General features: G+C 44.4%; 1 protein-coding gene across 4 annotated transcripts in view; it reads right to left on the bottom strand.

Moving 5' to 3' along the window:
* LOC109863843 (cadherin-99C) overlaps positions 1 to 16,909 on the bottom strand; it is a 30,507-nt gene that overhangs the window by 8,577 nt on the left and 5,021 nt on the right. Inside the window, exons 3-10 of one of the 4 annotated variants that reach the window (XM_020444463.1) lie at positions 16,427 to 16,549; positions 13,435 to 13,698; positions 2,591 to 2,740; positions 2,082 to 2,300; positions 1,798 to 1,992; positions 1,306 to 1,593; positions 774 to 1,091; positions 183 to 323 (exon numbers count right to left, since the gene is read on the bottom strand). In XM_020444463.1, the coding sequence (XP_020300052.1) occupies positions 183 to 323; positions 774 to 1,091; positions 1,306 to 1,593; positions 1,798 to 1,992; positions 2,082 to 2,300; positions 2,591 to 2,740; positions 13,435 to 13,698; positions 16,427 to 16,549 (1,698 nt within the window). Of the gene's footprint in view, positions 1 to 182; positions 324 to 773; positions 1,092 to 1,305; positions 1,594 to 1,797; positions 1,993 to 2,081; positions 2,301 to 2,590; positions 2,741 to 5,226; positions 8,035 to 13,434; positions 13,699 to 16,426; positions 16,550 to 16,909 lie in introns of those variants that run through there. The other 3 variants (XM_020444462.1, XM_020444461.1, XM_020444460.1) reach the window with 3 other exon arrangements.

The raw sequence follows: 16,909 nt of genomic DNA on the forward strand, positions 1-16,909 counted from the left end.
GACATTTGAAGCGCGCCGCTTTGAAGTTTCTCGTTATGAACGAACGAGAGAATGTTTTTTCCAGATTAGATGAAAGTAGTCGATAGAAAGCGATGTAAAGCGAAAAGTGCATTGGCTTGTAACAGAGGTTGTAGGAAGTTTGCGCTACAATGTTTCGCGAGCAGCTGACGATATCGGCTTACCAATTGATATCGGGTCAGGTCCTCCCTATCCAACTTCCTTATAACGGTAATAACGCCTGATTTGTCGCCGATCGCGAACTGGCGCAAGTCATTCCCCGATACTATCGAGTACGACACCGGATCATTTTCTGGGTCGATGGCCTGCAACATCGATTAAGAACGCTATCGAGACGTACTGTTATGTATTTATTCAAAATTCGATGCAAAATTGCCGTTTTTATTTCAACTCGAAATAATTTATTAACGATATAAAAATATATAAAAAAAATCGTGTGCAAAAATTTTGCAACTTTTAATTTGATTTTGAAATTTTACAAAAACAGAGTTGATCCGAAAATCCGCAATACGTTTTCACGAGCAACAATTTTTTTTACACAACAATTTTTCATATAACTCAAATAAAACTGATAAATTGCAACGTCAATTTATGCGAGAAAACAGAACGTCACAGGATGAAAGCACCGTACAATCGAGAGTATAATAATAAACCAAAAAAAAAAAAAAAAAATAGATAGATGAGCGAATGTCAGAACGTTTGAAGTTCCAAGATAAATCTCTGTCGAGACAGACGTCAACGCGTCTGATACTCACGGTGATGGTGGTGACTGTGGAATTGATGGAGGCTCCCTCGCTGACTTGCACCTCGTACACCGGCTGCTGGAACACGGGACTTCTGGTATTCGGCCCCGGAATGACATTCACCTCGACGATCGTTTGCGAGTACTTGCCACCCTTGTCAGTCGCCTGTACGGTAATGCTGTATTGCTCGCCGGCGTTCAACTTCCTCACCGACTCGATCACCCCCGTCTTCGGATCGATCTTGAACTTGTGCAGACCGTTGTTCGATACGTGATAGATGCTGTACGTTATCTCGGCGTTCTCGCCTTCGTCGTTGTCCGCCGCCTCGACCTACGCGAATTATTCGAATTTAATTCGATCCTGCTTCGAATTCCGAAGCTCCCGCAGATAACGTCTCCGAATACATCGTGACAAAACGTGATAAAAACAACGGTCAGCAATTTAAAGTAAAATATATGTTAGCGTTAATTTTAATTGTATCAGGAATGGTGCGAGAAACAATGTATCGCACAATTGAACAATTCGAAGTAACAAAAAGTCCCACCTTTGCTATCTGTCTCTTCGTTTCTCCCGCTTGAACGGTGACCGGCGCCATCATAGGCAGCTGGGGCGCGTTATCGTTAACGTCGTTCAACGTCACGACGAACGACAGAGGCGACGACGCGGCCACACCCGTTTTCTCTCGAGCGACCACCTGAAAGCGGAAACGGCCGGGACTCGGAGGATCACGGTCTAGATTTTCCTCGTTCACGACCAAGACCCCGGACGGATCGATCGCGAAGTAGTTCGTAGTCAGCTCGAACGTGTACGTCGGTTTCGGATCGTCAGGTCCCTGAATAAAAATGTTCACTCGAATGAAATAACATCGGATCGATGAAATCGATATAATAATATAATCAGTTCCGCCGCACACGACAGATCTCAACTTGTTGGACAATAGGCGAAATTAAACGGTCGATTCACACTTCGGTCACGCTTCGCCGAGTAGAAATAGATAGAGAATCTAGTCTCTCTCGCGCGGGTCGGTACTACTCACCAGATCAGCATCCGACACGGTGAGCACAATGGGATTTCCACTTTCGTCGATGACCTTTGTGCCAACCGGTGCGTTCTCGTCGACGAATCCTTTGATATTTGACGCCGTGATAACAGGCGAATTGCTGTCGACCGGCTTGACCGTGATCGTTAACTTGGCGGTGGTCGATCGCATCGCTTCCGACGCCTCGACCGCCTTGAAGAGACAAAACAAAAAAAGAAATTTATCATACGATCCGTTTCCTCTTTGTAGAAAAAAAAAAACGCCGATATATTTTTATTTACCTTAATAATAATATCGAACTTCTTTGTGACCGTCGTATCGACGGCTCTGATCTGCCTCACCGCCCCGGTGGTCGGATTGATCTCAAAGAAATCCCGGTAATTCGGCGGATTTCCGCTGAGAAAGGAATAGTGAATCGGCGCGTTTATGCTGTCCATGTCGACCGCCTGTATTTTCTCAGGCGAGATATTGAGTATACCGGATAGCACTCCGCTCGATACCTGACGGGGAGAGAAAGAGATCAGAAAAAAAAAAAAATAATAATAAAGGATTATCGCGCACTCCGCACAGAACCGGTTGCGCGCGATTTATCGGCGAACCGAACGTGAATTTGAGTTATCGCGCCGAGCGGCTGATTATTGCGCGCGCGCGCGCGTGCGATCTCATTGCGCTTTGAATTTTCCAATTTTGTAAATTCGCAAAGAAAGGAACAAAGCGCGCGTTTGTCAAAATAATCCCCGGTCATATTTGTTTGTCACCGCGCAGGTGATTTATGATTCGATTTACTTACCGAGGCGGAGTATTCCGGATTAATGCAGGCGCCGTCCAAGAGCATGCAGCCTTGATAGATAAAAGACGGGTCCTGATCGTCGTCGTCCCGGATGTTCACCGTCAGCGTGGTCGTTGACGTGAATCTCTCGGATACGTTCAGCGCTCGATCCTGCAAGTGGAAACAATTTTGCGAACGTTAAGCGCGTCGACGTTCTGAGACAGCGTGGAAAATCCTCACGCGGAAGAGACACAAACGAGGCGGCTCGTTTCACTCAGTCGCGACTCTAGCTCCGTTTGTTTACCCGAATATCAAGGGAGTACAAAAATTACAGCGTGTCTCCGATAAACTTGTTCTCTTCGATTCTCACAAGAAAAACACAAGTGATCAAATATTAATAAAAACGTCCTTGTTTATTTCTTTTTTTTTGCTCCTGCTTGTGTGAAGAAGACAGATGGCGGCAACATTGGTCTCGCGATTTTGATGCGTCACGATCCACCTGGACATTTTCAATAATCCTATCACGAAAAGAAACAAGCGTGTTTTTCTTTCCTCGCGTCGCGATTCAGTATCAGTTTCCGTCATCGCCTCGGGGAAGAAACTTCGTTCCCTTCTCTTCTTGTTTCTTCCGTTCTCTTTTGTGACCGTATTTGTGCGATAACGGGCCTGAGCTGCTTATACGAGAGATTCTGTGAATAAAGATTCGTCGACGTTTGCAACTTTTCTTCGTGTCAGTGAGATTGCGGGACCGACGAAAGAGTCTCCGGAATCACAACGAAAGACGGATCTCTCGAAGTGATTCGTTACGATTCGATTTTCTCGCGAAAATCTCTCTTTAAAAAAAAAAAAAAAAAAAAAACAAAGATCTTTCAAATTTGATACCTCTTTGTAATAAAACGCGCGCGTCCCTTTATTCATATTACAAGAAACGTAGTTCAAAATTCTTCACGCCTTAAAATTTTTCCCGACTGAATTTTGCGCGCTGAAACCAGAGCGCGAGGAAGCCGAGAGACAGAGAGAAAAAAAAACGTAATTTACATATTGCTACCGTCAGTTTTATGGAAAGCTTGCGCGATTTCAATTCGACGCTCTCGACATAAATTTTCCGTGAAACATTTAAGAATGTTAACCTCGCGTATGAATCATGCGCGAGCTCATACATTCGAGGCACCGACGCGGAACGCGTTATCCCTCGTGGCGGATAAGGTCCCCCCCCGCGCTGAAAGGGAGCAGCGTGTACGAGAGAGCAGAAGTCGGTCATTTGTTCCACATAATATTCAAATGAGCCGCACCTGCCGCAGAGCGAGCTGCCGAGGTTTAATCCGAATCGCCAGTAAGAGAGCGAGATCGATCGGCGTCCTCGACTCCGGGAGATTCACCGCGATTATCCGAGGCCGTGCCCGATTTATCTCTCCGTGGCTGGAGGGAGAAGAGATGCCGGGCATCGTAACTATTACCCTCGGCCACGTTGTGTACAAGAGGTCCAAGAAGGCGCGTCCCGTACTCCCCAAGAGTAATAACGGACGGTCGCGCCGCGCACCGTCCATTTTATCATTTTTTTTTTTTTTTTTTGCTTTCGTCTCGCTTACGGGAACACCGTCGGAGATCGTTTAATGACATCGCCCCCCCGCGTCCGTATTCAATCGTATTTTTCTACCGTCGTTCGATTGCGTACCTCGGCGCGCGTACGCGCGCAATTTCGAGCGTTCGCGAGATTGCAGCGGAGCTGATGCCGACGACGAGAGGGTATGTATACAAGCGACGGCCGGAGTATATTGACGCAATGAATAACGCGTCTCGAACTTGTGGTCACAGGTTATAGCAAGAGAGATGCGCGTTAATACATCTCGACATACACACATATACAATATATATATATATATATATGTACATACACGTTGTGTGTGTGTGTGTATATATATATATATATGTAATCCATCTTGGCGTCTAGAAACGCGATGAGAAGCAGATCTCTTCACGGTGCAGTTTCTCGCGCGCGATCTAAGTCAACGTTCGAATTGAATTCAGACACGTATTGCGTGCTGTAACGTACATAGATTTTACTCAACAAAAATCGACAATATTATATACACAACAAAAAGAATTTTATTTAAAAATTGTTTTTATTAAAAATTTTATTTCATGGTTTAAATAATCTTATCCTGTCTACTTTCAAGGTGAAATAAAAATTTCATCTCACGTCATGTGTTTTATTTAGAAAGACAATCGCGAGCCGCGAAATGTTGGTGTGTGTCTTCCATCGGTAGCTTAATATAGAAAGAACACGCGGTAACGCGCGACAGGAATGGATAATAACTTAATAGAATCGATTCCGAGAAGAAGTCGCTTAAGGCGACGGCTAATTGATTGGTTGCAAGAAGCTACGATCGAAGGCGGATCTAAAACTAACGAGAGGACGAGAGCTGCCTATTGTGAAGACTCCCTTTCGCAACTTTTTGCAAAGCTCGTGCTTTAGCTCGGTCCGAAGGCAACCTGGATAATTGTTGCGATTCAGCGAGGTCCCTTTTGTACGTTAGAAAAAGCATTTATTTTGTTTCTGTGTTTCTATATTTGACAAAAGACTGATTAAAAGACTTTTCTTTTACTTTTAAAGCGTGGGCTGGTTTTCGGCGCTCCGAAAAGGACGATTCACTCACCGTTGACAAATCGCCAATGCCATCGCCAATGCTGTCGCTGACACTCGGACTGACGTGTATTAAGGCAAAAGCCAGAAACGCTTTTAACGGCCCGAGAAGTTCCATTGTCGGTCTCGCAGGACGAGTCACGGTTTGTCGACGATGCGTCTCGAATCCCATATACGTCGTCGCATCCTCTCGCTTACAGACGTCGTCGCCGAGAAATCAATTGAAACGTCGTCGTTGTCACCCGATGAAGAGAGTTCTTTCTTTTTTTTTTTTTCGGCAAACGAAAGGTGTCGCGTAAGACGCTTCTCGTTTCGAGCGAAATCCAAACGAAATCTCGACGAGAAACGTCGACGCGGCCAATAAAGCGCGAGACAAGGTGCGCCTCCCTTCGCTATGTATCGTCCCACATGTGATTCCTGCCGATCGTCAAGAGCTCCGCACGGACGTCTTATAACGCGCGCGCCGTTAACTGCGCGCTCGTTAAGTTACGGCATTCCTACGGAGCTCGTATAAATCATGCGTCTTTTAATCGCCGGCCGGTCGACATACCTCAGGCCGTTTGTGTGCGCCTCTCGCGAGTCGTTCGAGATCCCTACATCAAGCGGACGCCGAGAGTAAACCGAGAAATTAGCGATTAAACGTTTTTCTCGACGATACGCCGCGAAACTGCGGCCGAGCTAATATCAAGCCGCGGAAATTTCACGAAAAAGCGCGAGCGTAACAAACTAGGTGACGTGGATTTTTGTTTTCTGTTTTTTTGTTTTGTTTTTTTTTTTTGACGTATTTATATCCAGCGTAGAAAATTACAACCCGTCTATTACAACGAGAAAAATGTCGCGGTCGACATTTTAATATCTTCGTTCATTATATTTAGTAGACACTATATATATATATATTTATTTATTTTATTATGTTTTTCTTGTTATAATGCGCCGTAATGTTGCGGACAACGAGAGGATTACGAGTAAGATATCAAAGTCAGCGACAAGTCGCTCGCCTTATTACGAGAGAATCGTTCCGATAAAACGCGCGACGCGCAAATTCGACGAGCTCCATTTATTGGCGGCGCGATCCGCGTTTTACGTTTCAACGCGGTTTTAACTTTTCGTCGCGGCGCGTCATCGCGCGCTCGCGGCCGTGTGTTTTACGTAACGTCACAGATTATTCACGTCGGAGGCCGGACGGTTACGGAACGTTGTCACGCGGGATCATCGGCGGACATCGTCGGCGACGGAGTTCCGTTGTTTCTCGCGTTCCGCGTTCGCCATTGCAAAATGCGTTTCTCTCGGACCGAAGTCGATCGTGCGTGATGCGAATCGGCGACGAAATCGGTACCTTCGCGAATTTCCTTACCGGAAACGCTCGCGATCTGCATGTACATTGGTTTTCTTCCGTTCGATAAAATCACCGTTGCGGATCGGCGCGAGAGATAGCCGCCGTGTAAAATTTCGCGAAACCGCGCAAAACGCCGCCGAGGTTCTTCTGCCGAGCGTTCCAACGCGCCGATTGAACCGAGTCACATCGATATACAATATTCAAAACCGATATCGGCAAGTTGCTGAAGGCGGAAAACAACCGATCTGTAATCAGCGTTTCGCGATGCGCGCGCTCTTTACTCCTCGCGAGGAGTGTTGTTCCGGAAGTTGCTCGCTTCCTCTCTCACATGCAAATCGCAGTCTATTATCGTTTCGCAGCGTATACGTAAGTACCGTATTTCTCGTACTGCACTGCGAAACCACGAATGTCCCGATGTGCCGCGGTGTTCAATTTTCAGCGCGTTAACGCGCACTTCGGTCGGGTTTTTGCGACAACCTTCCCATTCGATGAAATCTCTATAATATTTTCTTTTTGCTAATAAAAACAAATGCGCGCCTACGCGCGCGATATAACGGTAGAATTGAGATTTTTCTCTATCACGGCGTTTCTCTCTTTGCCACTCGCTTTTCCCATTTCTCGCCGAGGACTTGTCCACCTACGCCCGATGGCGCACGATACACCCGAGGAAGCGCCTCACGGCCACCTTTTAATAAACGTTCTCGCTTTGACAAACGTTCGCGCATCCCTCTTCGCATCGCCCGTCATTTATCTGCCGCCTTGATGCGAAGAAAGAATTCGCGCACGAGCGAACCGTTATTAGATATTATATATGTGCGCGCGTATGTAACGTTACGTTCTTACGACCAATCCCGTAAGCGACCGTTTTATATTATTTCGTCGCGCTCGTTAAGAAGTTCTCTTAATGGCGTAATAACCATAAGTGCTGCATTAATTATCTCGCGCATATAATTCTTTTTGTTTTATTACGTTGTGTTTTTTTTTTCTTTTCAATTTTAATTACGACCGTACGCGGAATTTTAACGCGAAGAACCGCGCGAGAGAGAACTTCCTCGTAACTGCAGCTTGACACGATGCGACGCAATAATATAATAACGACACTCACCGCGGCGTTGACAAGACACGTATCAATTTTCGTCGAATGACATTCGCGTGATTTATTACATCGCGACAATCGGCGCGACAAAGAAGTTCGCCGTATCTTTTTTTTTTTTTTTTTTTCACGGACGCGATCGTCGTCGGACTCTCGCGCGCGTCGATCACTGCGCAATATTGAAATCCGCGCATTGGAAACGATTATATACACCATTGACATCTTTGCTGTCTTCATACATCATATACATCCCGAGGGGGATCATTTCCCTTATTTCGCGGGATCACCCGCGTCCGAAGGATTCGACGCGGCGCGTTAGACGCGGGAGATCGGCCACGTCGGCAAATCGACGACACGCGGGGAAATCGAAATTCCGTGCCTGTGCGTTACACGTCGCGAAGCCGAACGGTGACTAATGCACCGGCGAGTAGTCTCTCCTCGCGCCGAAGTCGTTCTCCTACCTCAATAACGTCGTATACCAACGTCTGTCTCACGTGCACGCGGCATGCACCGCGCGATGCATATAAGTCCGCGTATCCACACTACTGCCCACCTTGCGTCGTACTAGAATAATACCTCTTCGCGTAATTTCCTTTGTTCGACGAGGCCCACGTTTTACGCGAAACTGTGCCGCGCTCACGTAGAGATAAGATTAGAAAGATGAGCGAGGACGAGGCGAGCGCGTTAACGCGCGTGGAAAACCGCCGCGCGATAATCGACGCTCGTGAAACTTGGACTGTTTCAAAGAATTGTTTCTCTCCGCGCGTGTTATTGATATTCGTATATAGGCGCGATGATATTTTTGCTTCAATTAAAACATTGCTCTTAATTATAGGATAATTCCGATGCGCTAATTGTATCGCACGCGTGATCAAAGATTGTCGAGCGTCTTAACACGTTGAACGACGCTACGCCACGCCGCGTTTGTGACGTTGGTTTTATCCAAATCAAACAAATTTTTACAGAAGAGAATTTGCAAACAATTGTTTATTATATTGAATAGAAAGTAACAATTTAAATATATATTGCGCAATTTACATACTGCAAGACTAATGATTCGGAACCTCGCAGGAATCATATGCGATTTCTATTGGACATTCAACGTGTTAATTAAAAAGAATTTCAAAAATTTATAAACCAAAGGTTTTTCACGTTGAAAATATGAATATTAATAACACACGCGAAGTCGACTCTTTCTCTCTCTCTCTCTAATTTATGAAGCTGAATGCATTTGAATAGGCACAGCCGCAACCGCATTTGGTCGGCGCCACAACCAAAAATACGTTTCGCAACCGAGATCATAACTCTCTCATCTCACGCACGCGTTAACACACAAATAACGAAACGCGCGCTCGTCGTGTTTATTTTCGCAAATGAGAACGTACACGCGAGAATGCCGTTGCGGATTTTATTAAAACGAAACAGAGCAAACGACTTCGAGAATTGTACGTCAGGAGCGACTTGACTTTGTTGAGATTTACATTTCGCGGAGTCGCTTTCGCGAATAAGCGCTCTCGTGCCGGAAAATATATATAATTCTCAATGCGAACCACAACCATCGAGCGTGACACAAGTAATCGGCAATGAGAAGTGCCGTCGCAAAGAGACAGAGAGAAAGAGAGCAAATAAACGGCGCTCGTTGTACAGTTATTTAAGTATTGTTCTGCTGCGCGCATACGCGCGACGCGGATTTGACATTTTACGCCGCGCTTCCTGATTATATTATCATAACGAATGTGAACACGCGCACCTTATGTACATTACATACGTACGTAGGTAGGTAGCGCGTTGCATTGCGGTCCGCGACGATTCGTCACGGCGATCGAACAATAATCGCGTTGCAATAAGCGTGGGTGTTTCGGTACGGCAATATTCGCTAATGAGCACCTTGCTTTCACCGCTCGCGCGGACTGAGAGATTACGAGAGATTACGCGAAAGCATTTAAAAAAGTTGCGTCACACGCTCGCTAAATTGTCCGCGCGCGCACACATTCAATTTGTCTGTTACAAATTTATATCTATATTACAAATTTATCTATATTCTCTAATTTTTCACACGTTCGAGCAAACTTCGGAGTCGCGCGACTCTGAAAAGACTCACAAAAAATAAATAATACAACAAAAACGTTTACTGTGTTTAAATTTATTCAATTAAATTTAATAATATTACGTTGTCAGCTGTTGATGCTCTGATTGCTAATTTGACGTTTCAATCTGCCAAATAACGTAAGTGTTTACGATTGCGCAAATGAGCCGTGTGCGTACGTGTCACGTAATGTTATCTCTGTTATTTCGACCCGATTTTCGTCAGCGGAACCATTGACATGCACAATTTGTAGACTCTAATTTGCAAGTACTACAATCCGTGTGTGTGTGTGTGTGTGTGTGTGTGTGTGTGCGTGTGTGTGTATCCTATCGAAGCAAACAATGTCGGGGTTTGGCAGAGGCGATATGCAAATAGGTACAAGCGCGCGCGCGCGCGCGTGCACGGCTCGTCGATCGCACCAGTCTCTCTAATCCGACGGACGGAGAGGTCTCTAAATCGTGCGCGAGCGAGCCGAACGGTTTTAATGCCTTACGGTACACCGCGAACGATACGTTATATCGTATGCGTATCAAATGGAAAAGATTGTTGCTCGGTCTGCGATGTTACCGTTACGCGAGCGTGAACGCGCGCGCGCGATCTGTTCGCTGTTTCGCGTTCGTTGAAGTCTTGCTCTGACCGCGAGATATTGCGCGCGCGCGAGAAACTTCGCATCGCAATATCGCTCGGCGTCTGTCCGTCTCATTCCCGGATCAACGTCGCGGCATCACACAGCCGGAGTTTGTTATCTCGTGCGGCTGCTTGATTGGATTAGAGATCGCAATATGCCTATCAAACAGCTACTGTTGCGCGGAGAATATGTAGATTGTAGCTCGTGTACTTGTTGCACGTTTCGCTCCGGATGAATTCGGTGGATGAATTCCCACCTGGGGAGCGTCTTCTTTAAAATTAAAACAAGCGCGAAACGGACTGTTATCTTCGTAGTTTTCTCTCTTTCTTTAAGATTGACCGTTTTAATTATTTGCGCGTAAAAAAAAAAAAAAAACACCTATGTCCGATCTTGAATGGAAGAAGGAATGCAGAAACTCTCTTGAAAACAACTTTGCAATTTCACGGAGTCGCGCGCGCGTATCGTCGATTATCATCTAAGCAACATTCGCACACCGTACACGCGTACATTTTTTTGAAAATCACAAAAAATACTTTCACGCACGATAAGCTCGCAGATGTGAGATTGATGGGAGCAATTAATTATTTCGACGTAAATAATCTAAAACCGAGCGCGTGACCGTAATTAACGACTTGTTCGTTGCGCGCGCGCGCGCGCGCCGTTTGCGCGCTTGCGCGAAACCGCAAAATCGATTAGCACCATTAAAATCATTAGACGTAGAAAAAGGGCGAACACGCATCCTATCCCCCGATCCGTGGATGGCGTTGGTCGCCGGCATCGTCGGGTTTGTAATACCGTTTGGTGAATGCCTTACGCCTGCGCGCGAGCTTGTACGTATATCAGTTTCTAATCTGCGACAGAGCACGCAGGACGTGTTTCTCGCGTATATACGCGAGGATCGTGTGTGTGTGTGTGTGTGTGCACGTAACGAAGCGTGTGCATACGTTTATCGTACGCTCGCATGTAATTATGCGCGTGCGCGCACACGCGCGAATGTCCGGAGAATCTCCGGAATTATTGCGATATGTTCACATGAGAACTACGCCGAGAGATAACCCTTTATAAGATAATATAAATGAGCAGATTCAGAAATACTGCTATAATGAATGTTGCGTTCCATTGCGTTTACTATGTTTTTCTTGCGAACGACAACAGCTGAAAAGTTGTACCGTAAGCAATATCGCAAGCTTCGACGGAATATATATCTCCTTTTGATTTTTAAAAGAAAGAGCAGATCTTACTATATGAATGCAAAAATTAATTTAAAACACTCCCTCACTTTTTCAAACAATTGTAAAATATTAGATTGTTTGTGGAAAATTCGCAGCTTTTGTTATAGAAAAAGACAAAATTGAGAGCAACTCATTACGCGACACATTACACGAGACGTTGCAGTAAAAAAATAAACATTGGAAACATTGTTACAAAACAACGATATTGTATATTACTGAACAAAGCTTTCTGAACAACAACTCGATATAGTTCGCTCGAATGTTTCGCAAGTATTTGCCCACAGGACACGTCTGTAAATTGTCCTTGTCTCTGCAAACGGTCTCCGTTGCTCGAGACAAGCTCGCGAGGGATTAAAAAAAAAAAAAAAAAAAAAAAAAAAAAATCAAGACTGAAACGCCACGAAACGTCGTCGCGAGAGACGATTTCGTCGAAACAAGTTTCGAGGTTTGGAGGCCTCGGGGCTAATGGCAATCAAGAGAACGAGAAACCGCGCGTGAAAGGGAGTGTGCGATATGCTAATGCAAATATGGTTTTCCCCGTGTGCGTCGCCGCACAAGATATCTCGCGTCGTTTGTGACTCATCGATTCCTTCGCGTTCTGTGTCCTCATCCCCCGGCCTACACACGAACCTGACCATTGGCCATCCCACATCCTGCCGTTTCGCATTTATCCGCGCTTATCCGCGACGTATTAAATTAAGGAAACACGCGCGTTTGTAAACGATTAACTTACACGCGCGTGTGTTCGCGAATTACAAGACTTTGCGGGCTGTAAGAACAAGAAGAACGGGCCGGTAAAATAAAATCGATGCCGCGCGGAACATGGAAAGAGAGAGATTCATCTTCCTGACCAAGTTGGGGAAAAAAAAAATACTCTCGCGCCAAGCGTTGCACAACGTTTTATTATATATGCGCAAAAGCATTATGCAACGGCTGATTGAAAGCGCAATGTCGAGAATAGTTTGCGATTCGCTCGACAGGTGTATAAGAAAACGTTACGTAACGTATCGTCTTGACGATACGTGAGGGAGAGAAATATTTGTATTTATTAAAATTTATAAAAAAAAAAAAAAAGATTATTTTTGCGTCTCGCGCATTGTCAACGAACCAATTAAATGTTCGTCCATGATTTTTGAAGATAATATTGTTTTTTTCGTTACTTGCAACATTTTTTAAAACCGTGTTTTTTTTCGGAACATCGAGATTTTTTAAACGAAAATTTATGTTTTTTTTTCTAGAATAAATATTGAGAGCAACATCGACATTTTTTGATCCGAATCTGTGTTTTAAAATATCGCCAGAAATAATTTGTAGGAATGAGCGTTAGCACACCGATTACCGTTAGGTTTCTCCGTCATTCGCGCGAGAGAATTTTCCACGGTCGCGTCGTGCAGGTTTTCAGTTCGGTGTCGCGCAGCGTATGTCGCCGGCCGACGCTCATTATGCGTGATTATCAAGCTCGGACAGATAACACGCATATTCCAACGATGTACACTCACCGTACAAGATAAGCAACTTTCTGTGAGCTAAGTCAAAACTAAAACCTCACATCAAGACTAGAAAAAATATTTTAACGCCCAACTTTCTAACACATAGATAGAAAGATTCGAGTTTTCGCGGAAACAAAATACGCGCACACGCGCACTTTCTATTTGCAAGTTTATTTTGTTGCAAATATAAAATTGTTTCAGAAACGGTCTTCCTATCTTTCGTTTTCTTCGTCGTTCAGAAATTTCAAACTCATTACTCGAAATTCTATTCCGAGCAAAAGATCGTCACTTTTTCATCAAACGTTCTAATACCCCTGATTCGTTCACACTTCGGCGACGCAAGACAAGATACTTACCGAGGCCAAGATGGTGACAAGATAACGTTGAATCCTCTCGTAATCGAGCGTGCGATTGACCGTGACTTGACCCTGATGCGGCAGGTTTATGCTGAAGTAACCGTATCCGTCGGCAGTGGTGATCCTGTTACGTCCGACACCCTCGTTGCTAACGACTCTGCTATCGTTGCCGGGCGCGATCGAATATTCGACGATGCCATTGACACCAACGTCGGCGTCGGTCGCCACAACGTTCTTGAAGATCGTCGAACCGACCGGTGTGAGCTGCGTAGAAAGAAAAACAAACGATGAACCGAGTCGTTCTCGTCTATTTAAAATTTATATCAGATAAAAAAAAACACACCGCCAGATGAAAATCGCGACTTTCCCGCGACATGAAAAAATCGCTGATATATTCTGGCGCGCGGAATCGAGCGGGAATTGAATTTACGCAATTTTTTTCTCAGGCAAATGTTGCTGGGTAATTGAACGCTGACTTAGGAGAGGGGGTCAAGCTCGACACCCTCCGCTCGGGGATTAATAATTCGAGCGGGAACAGGCCGAACAGGTTGTCCGCGCGCGCAGAACGAGAATCTACGAGGGTTCTCTCGCTCGGGGATTACACGAAAATATAATTTAGCGGTTTTTCGCGCGGGTTTTTCATCCCCGAGCGCGTTTCCGATTAATCCGCGAAGATAAGTCGACGACTACCGTGGCGGTACTACTCGACGACGGGGAGCTGTAAATTCTCGCTCGCAATTGGCGGAGTACCTCTTCGAGATCCAGTCGTTGCTTCGCAAGTATCGAAGCTTTGCTTATCTACAAATTTCTGGTACAATAAGAACTTTCTCGCTTCTCTCTTAGCTCCGCAGCAAGTAAGAAATGTGTGCGACAGAGTTTCAGAGCGGTTCTCCGTAAAGTACGAATTACGACTACACGAGATAGCGCGAATTCTGTGCGCTCGAAGCACAAGAGTGTAGTAAAAGCAATAAAGCTAATTTACTTGGAGTGTGTGTGTGTGAACAACACTCTGGTTTTTCAAACGATGCGAGATATCTGCGCTTTACATTCGAATTACCCGCGAGAAAGTTTAAAGTTTGAACGACGATATAAATATTCTTGAGAGAAAGGGAGAGAAGAGACGGTTAACGAACCTTCAAGGGAACTTCCCTTCTCTCGGGATTAAAAACAAGCCAAACATACGTAATGATCTTTTCACGGGAGAAAATGGTCCGAGTAAGAAAAATACACTTTTTGCGGTCGTTAACTGCACAGTCTCATTACACAAATCTCATCTCCTTACTGACAAAAAGTAGTTTCCAACAGGTTTTTGATTGTGTCAAACAAACGAGAGCGCGAAGAGCGAAAAAGGTTGATGTCCGTTTCCGGTCCGTTCGTATAATTTATTTTTGCGGGCAAATAATAATTTTAATTCGCAGTGACGAATTCTTCTCCCGTGTATGTGCGACGAAGAAACCGGTTGCCGCGGGGAATTAATTAGATCACGGACGGAGATCATGCACGTTTCGCGATCTCGATCTGCCGCGATTCTTCCGTGCAATTATGCACGGCAGGTAGAACAAAAGGTTGTGCTCTCTCACCTAACCGAGAGAGAAAGAATGGACCGCAGCCCTTTTATACATTTCGCCGGAAGGTTTCCGTGGCGAGAACAGATGCAGAAGTGATTTAATTAGGCGATAATCTAGAAGTCGGGATTTATCTATCGCGGAATCGTTTCCTTCTTCGTCGAACGTTACGTCGACGGTCACGACTATGTTAGTTTTAAAACGGTAATCTAAAATTGTATTTCAACTAAATGGAGAAAATCTGAAGGCAATAAAACGAGGGCAATTTAATAATAAATTTATGAACGGACAAAATCTCCGAAAAAAAAACGTTTCAGAAAACTCAAGTCACATCACTTTTTTCGTATTTAATCGTTTTGTTTGATCGATTCGGTGCTCTTTCTTCGAGTTAATTTTTGCCCACATCGAAATCGATCGGTTGTCAAGAAACATCAAAGTTTCCGCGCGCCGTGTCTTTTTTGAGCCGCGCGTAAATAACGAATACACTTTCTTCGCGCGAGTTGACGATAAAAAACCGAATACGTAGCGTATTTCCGCGCACTTGATGATGTGAATTCGACACACTTTTATATTTCATAAAAATTTCGTCGCGCATGAAAGATGTTTGGCTCGAAGAAAAGTCGCGGTGCAACGTTTGACGTCGTCGAGCGCGCATCCACCGCCAATGTGTAGAAAACAGTCGTCGATAATAGGATCGCGGATTTTATCCGAACATATTTATCGTTTCTTCATGTAAACAAATATTAATAAATTAATAATTTCATCATTTATATCGCCGTAATTGTTGCAATAATAACAATAAATAATAATGGTAATTATTACATGTATATATTACATGCATATGTATGCAAATAAATTTTCTAATTAAGCAACACTCTTTTCTGAGTAGTTTGTTACACGGGTTCGTTATTTATCTCATTTCGCCGTAGCGGCGCGCAATTATCGAACTTTCATCGCTCCAACTCCGATCTCTTATCCGCCCATCATATTTAGACGCTTAATTATAACATGTAAACCGCTTTAAATATAAATTTCTAGTTTGCGTACGCGAACACGCAGCGTAACACACACAGCGCGCGATTCGTTATATAGATATATAAATTTGCACCTGTGAGTGAAGCGCGCGTACCGTGAATCAGCGTATTGTGTCCGCGTTTTCACGCTTGACGTCCAATTATTATCCCGATGAAGTACGCGTTTTCCGTCAATCTCGGCTCCCGAGTTTTATACCACACGCGTGTGCTAGCGAGAATAGCGATGAATCGACAGAAGAGCCGCTTTGATTGAAGTTATTCACGGATTCGAAAGAATAATCGAGCGGGGGGTGTGTGTGTTATATGTTCTGCGCGATATTCGATACAGAGAGCAAAAATAAGAAGATCGGATTCTTTTTGTGAGAGAAAAAACATTGCATATTAGACACTCACCTCCGGTACAGTGGTCTCGTACGGCGTGTTAATGAATTTCGGAGCATTATCGTTGATATCGGACACTCTCACGATCGTCGGGATTGTTCTCTTCTTGTTGGTCGACTTCACCGTGCAGCTCAACTGCAAAAAACAAACGATTACGCTCTTTCTTTATCTCTCAAAGAAACATTTTTGTATTATTCTACCAGAAAAAGCGTGTGCAAATAATCAGAATCGATTCTATTGATCTGGATTGTTGCCTCTTTTCCGCGTTGCCGATTGGTTGGTTGGTTGATCGAATCGGTAAGATCGAGAGAGTAAATAATGAAAAGCGATTTTTTGAGACAGTTCGTCGTACATGTAGAGAAAATTAAAAACGTAACTAAAGTCACGTGACAGGAAAGAGTAGAAAAACAACACGTGAAAATAACGTGACTGTAATTTATATTATATATAACATTAAATAATACATATTATACATATAATTTATTATATATTTAT

Source organism: Pseudomyrmex gracilis, unplaced genomic scaffold (assembly GCF_002006095.1).
Source record: "Pseudomyrmex gracilis isolate BER0280 unplaced genomic scaffold, ASM200609v1 scaffold_13, whole genome shotgun sequence".
NCBI classification, from domain to species: Eukaryota; Metazoa; Arthropoda; class Insecta; order Hymenoptera; family Formicidae; genus Pseudomyrmex; species Pseudomyrmex gracilis.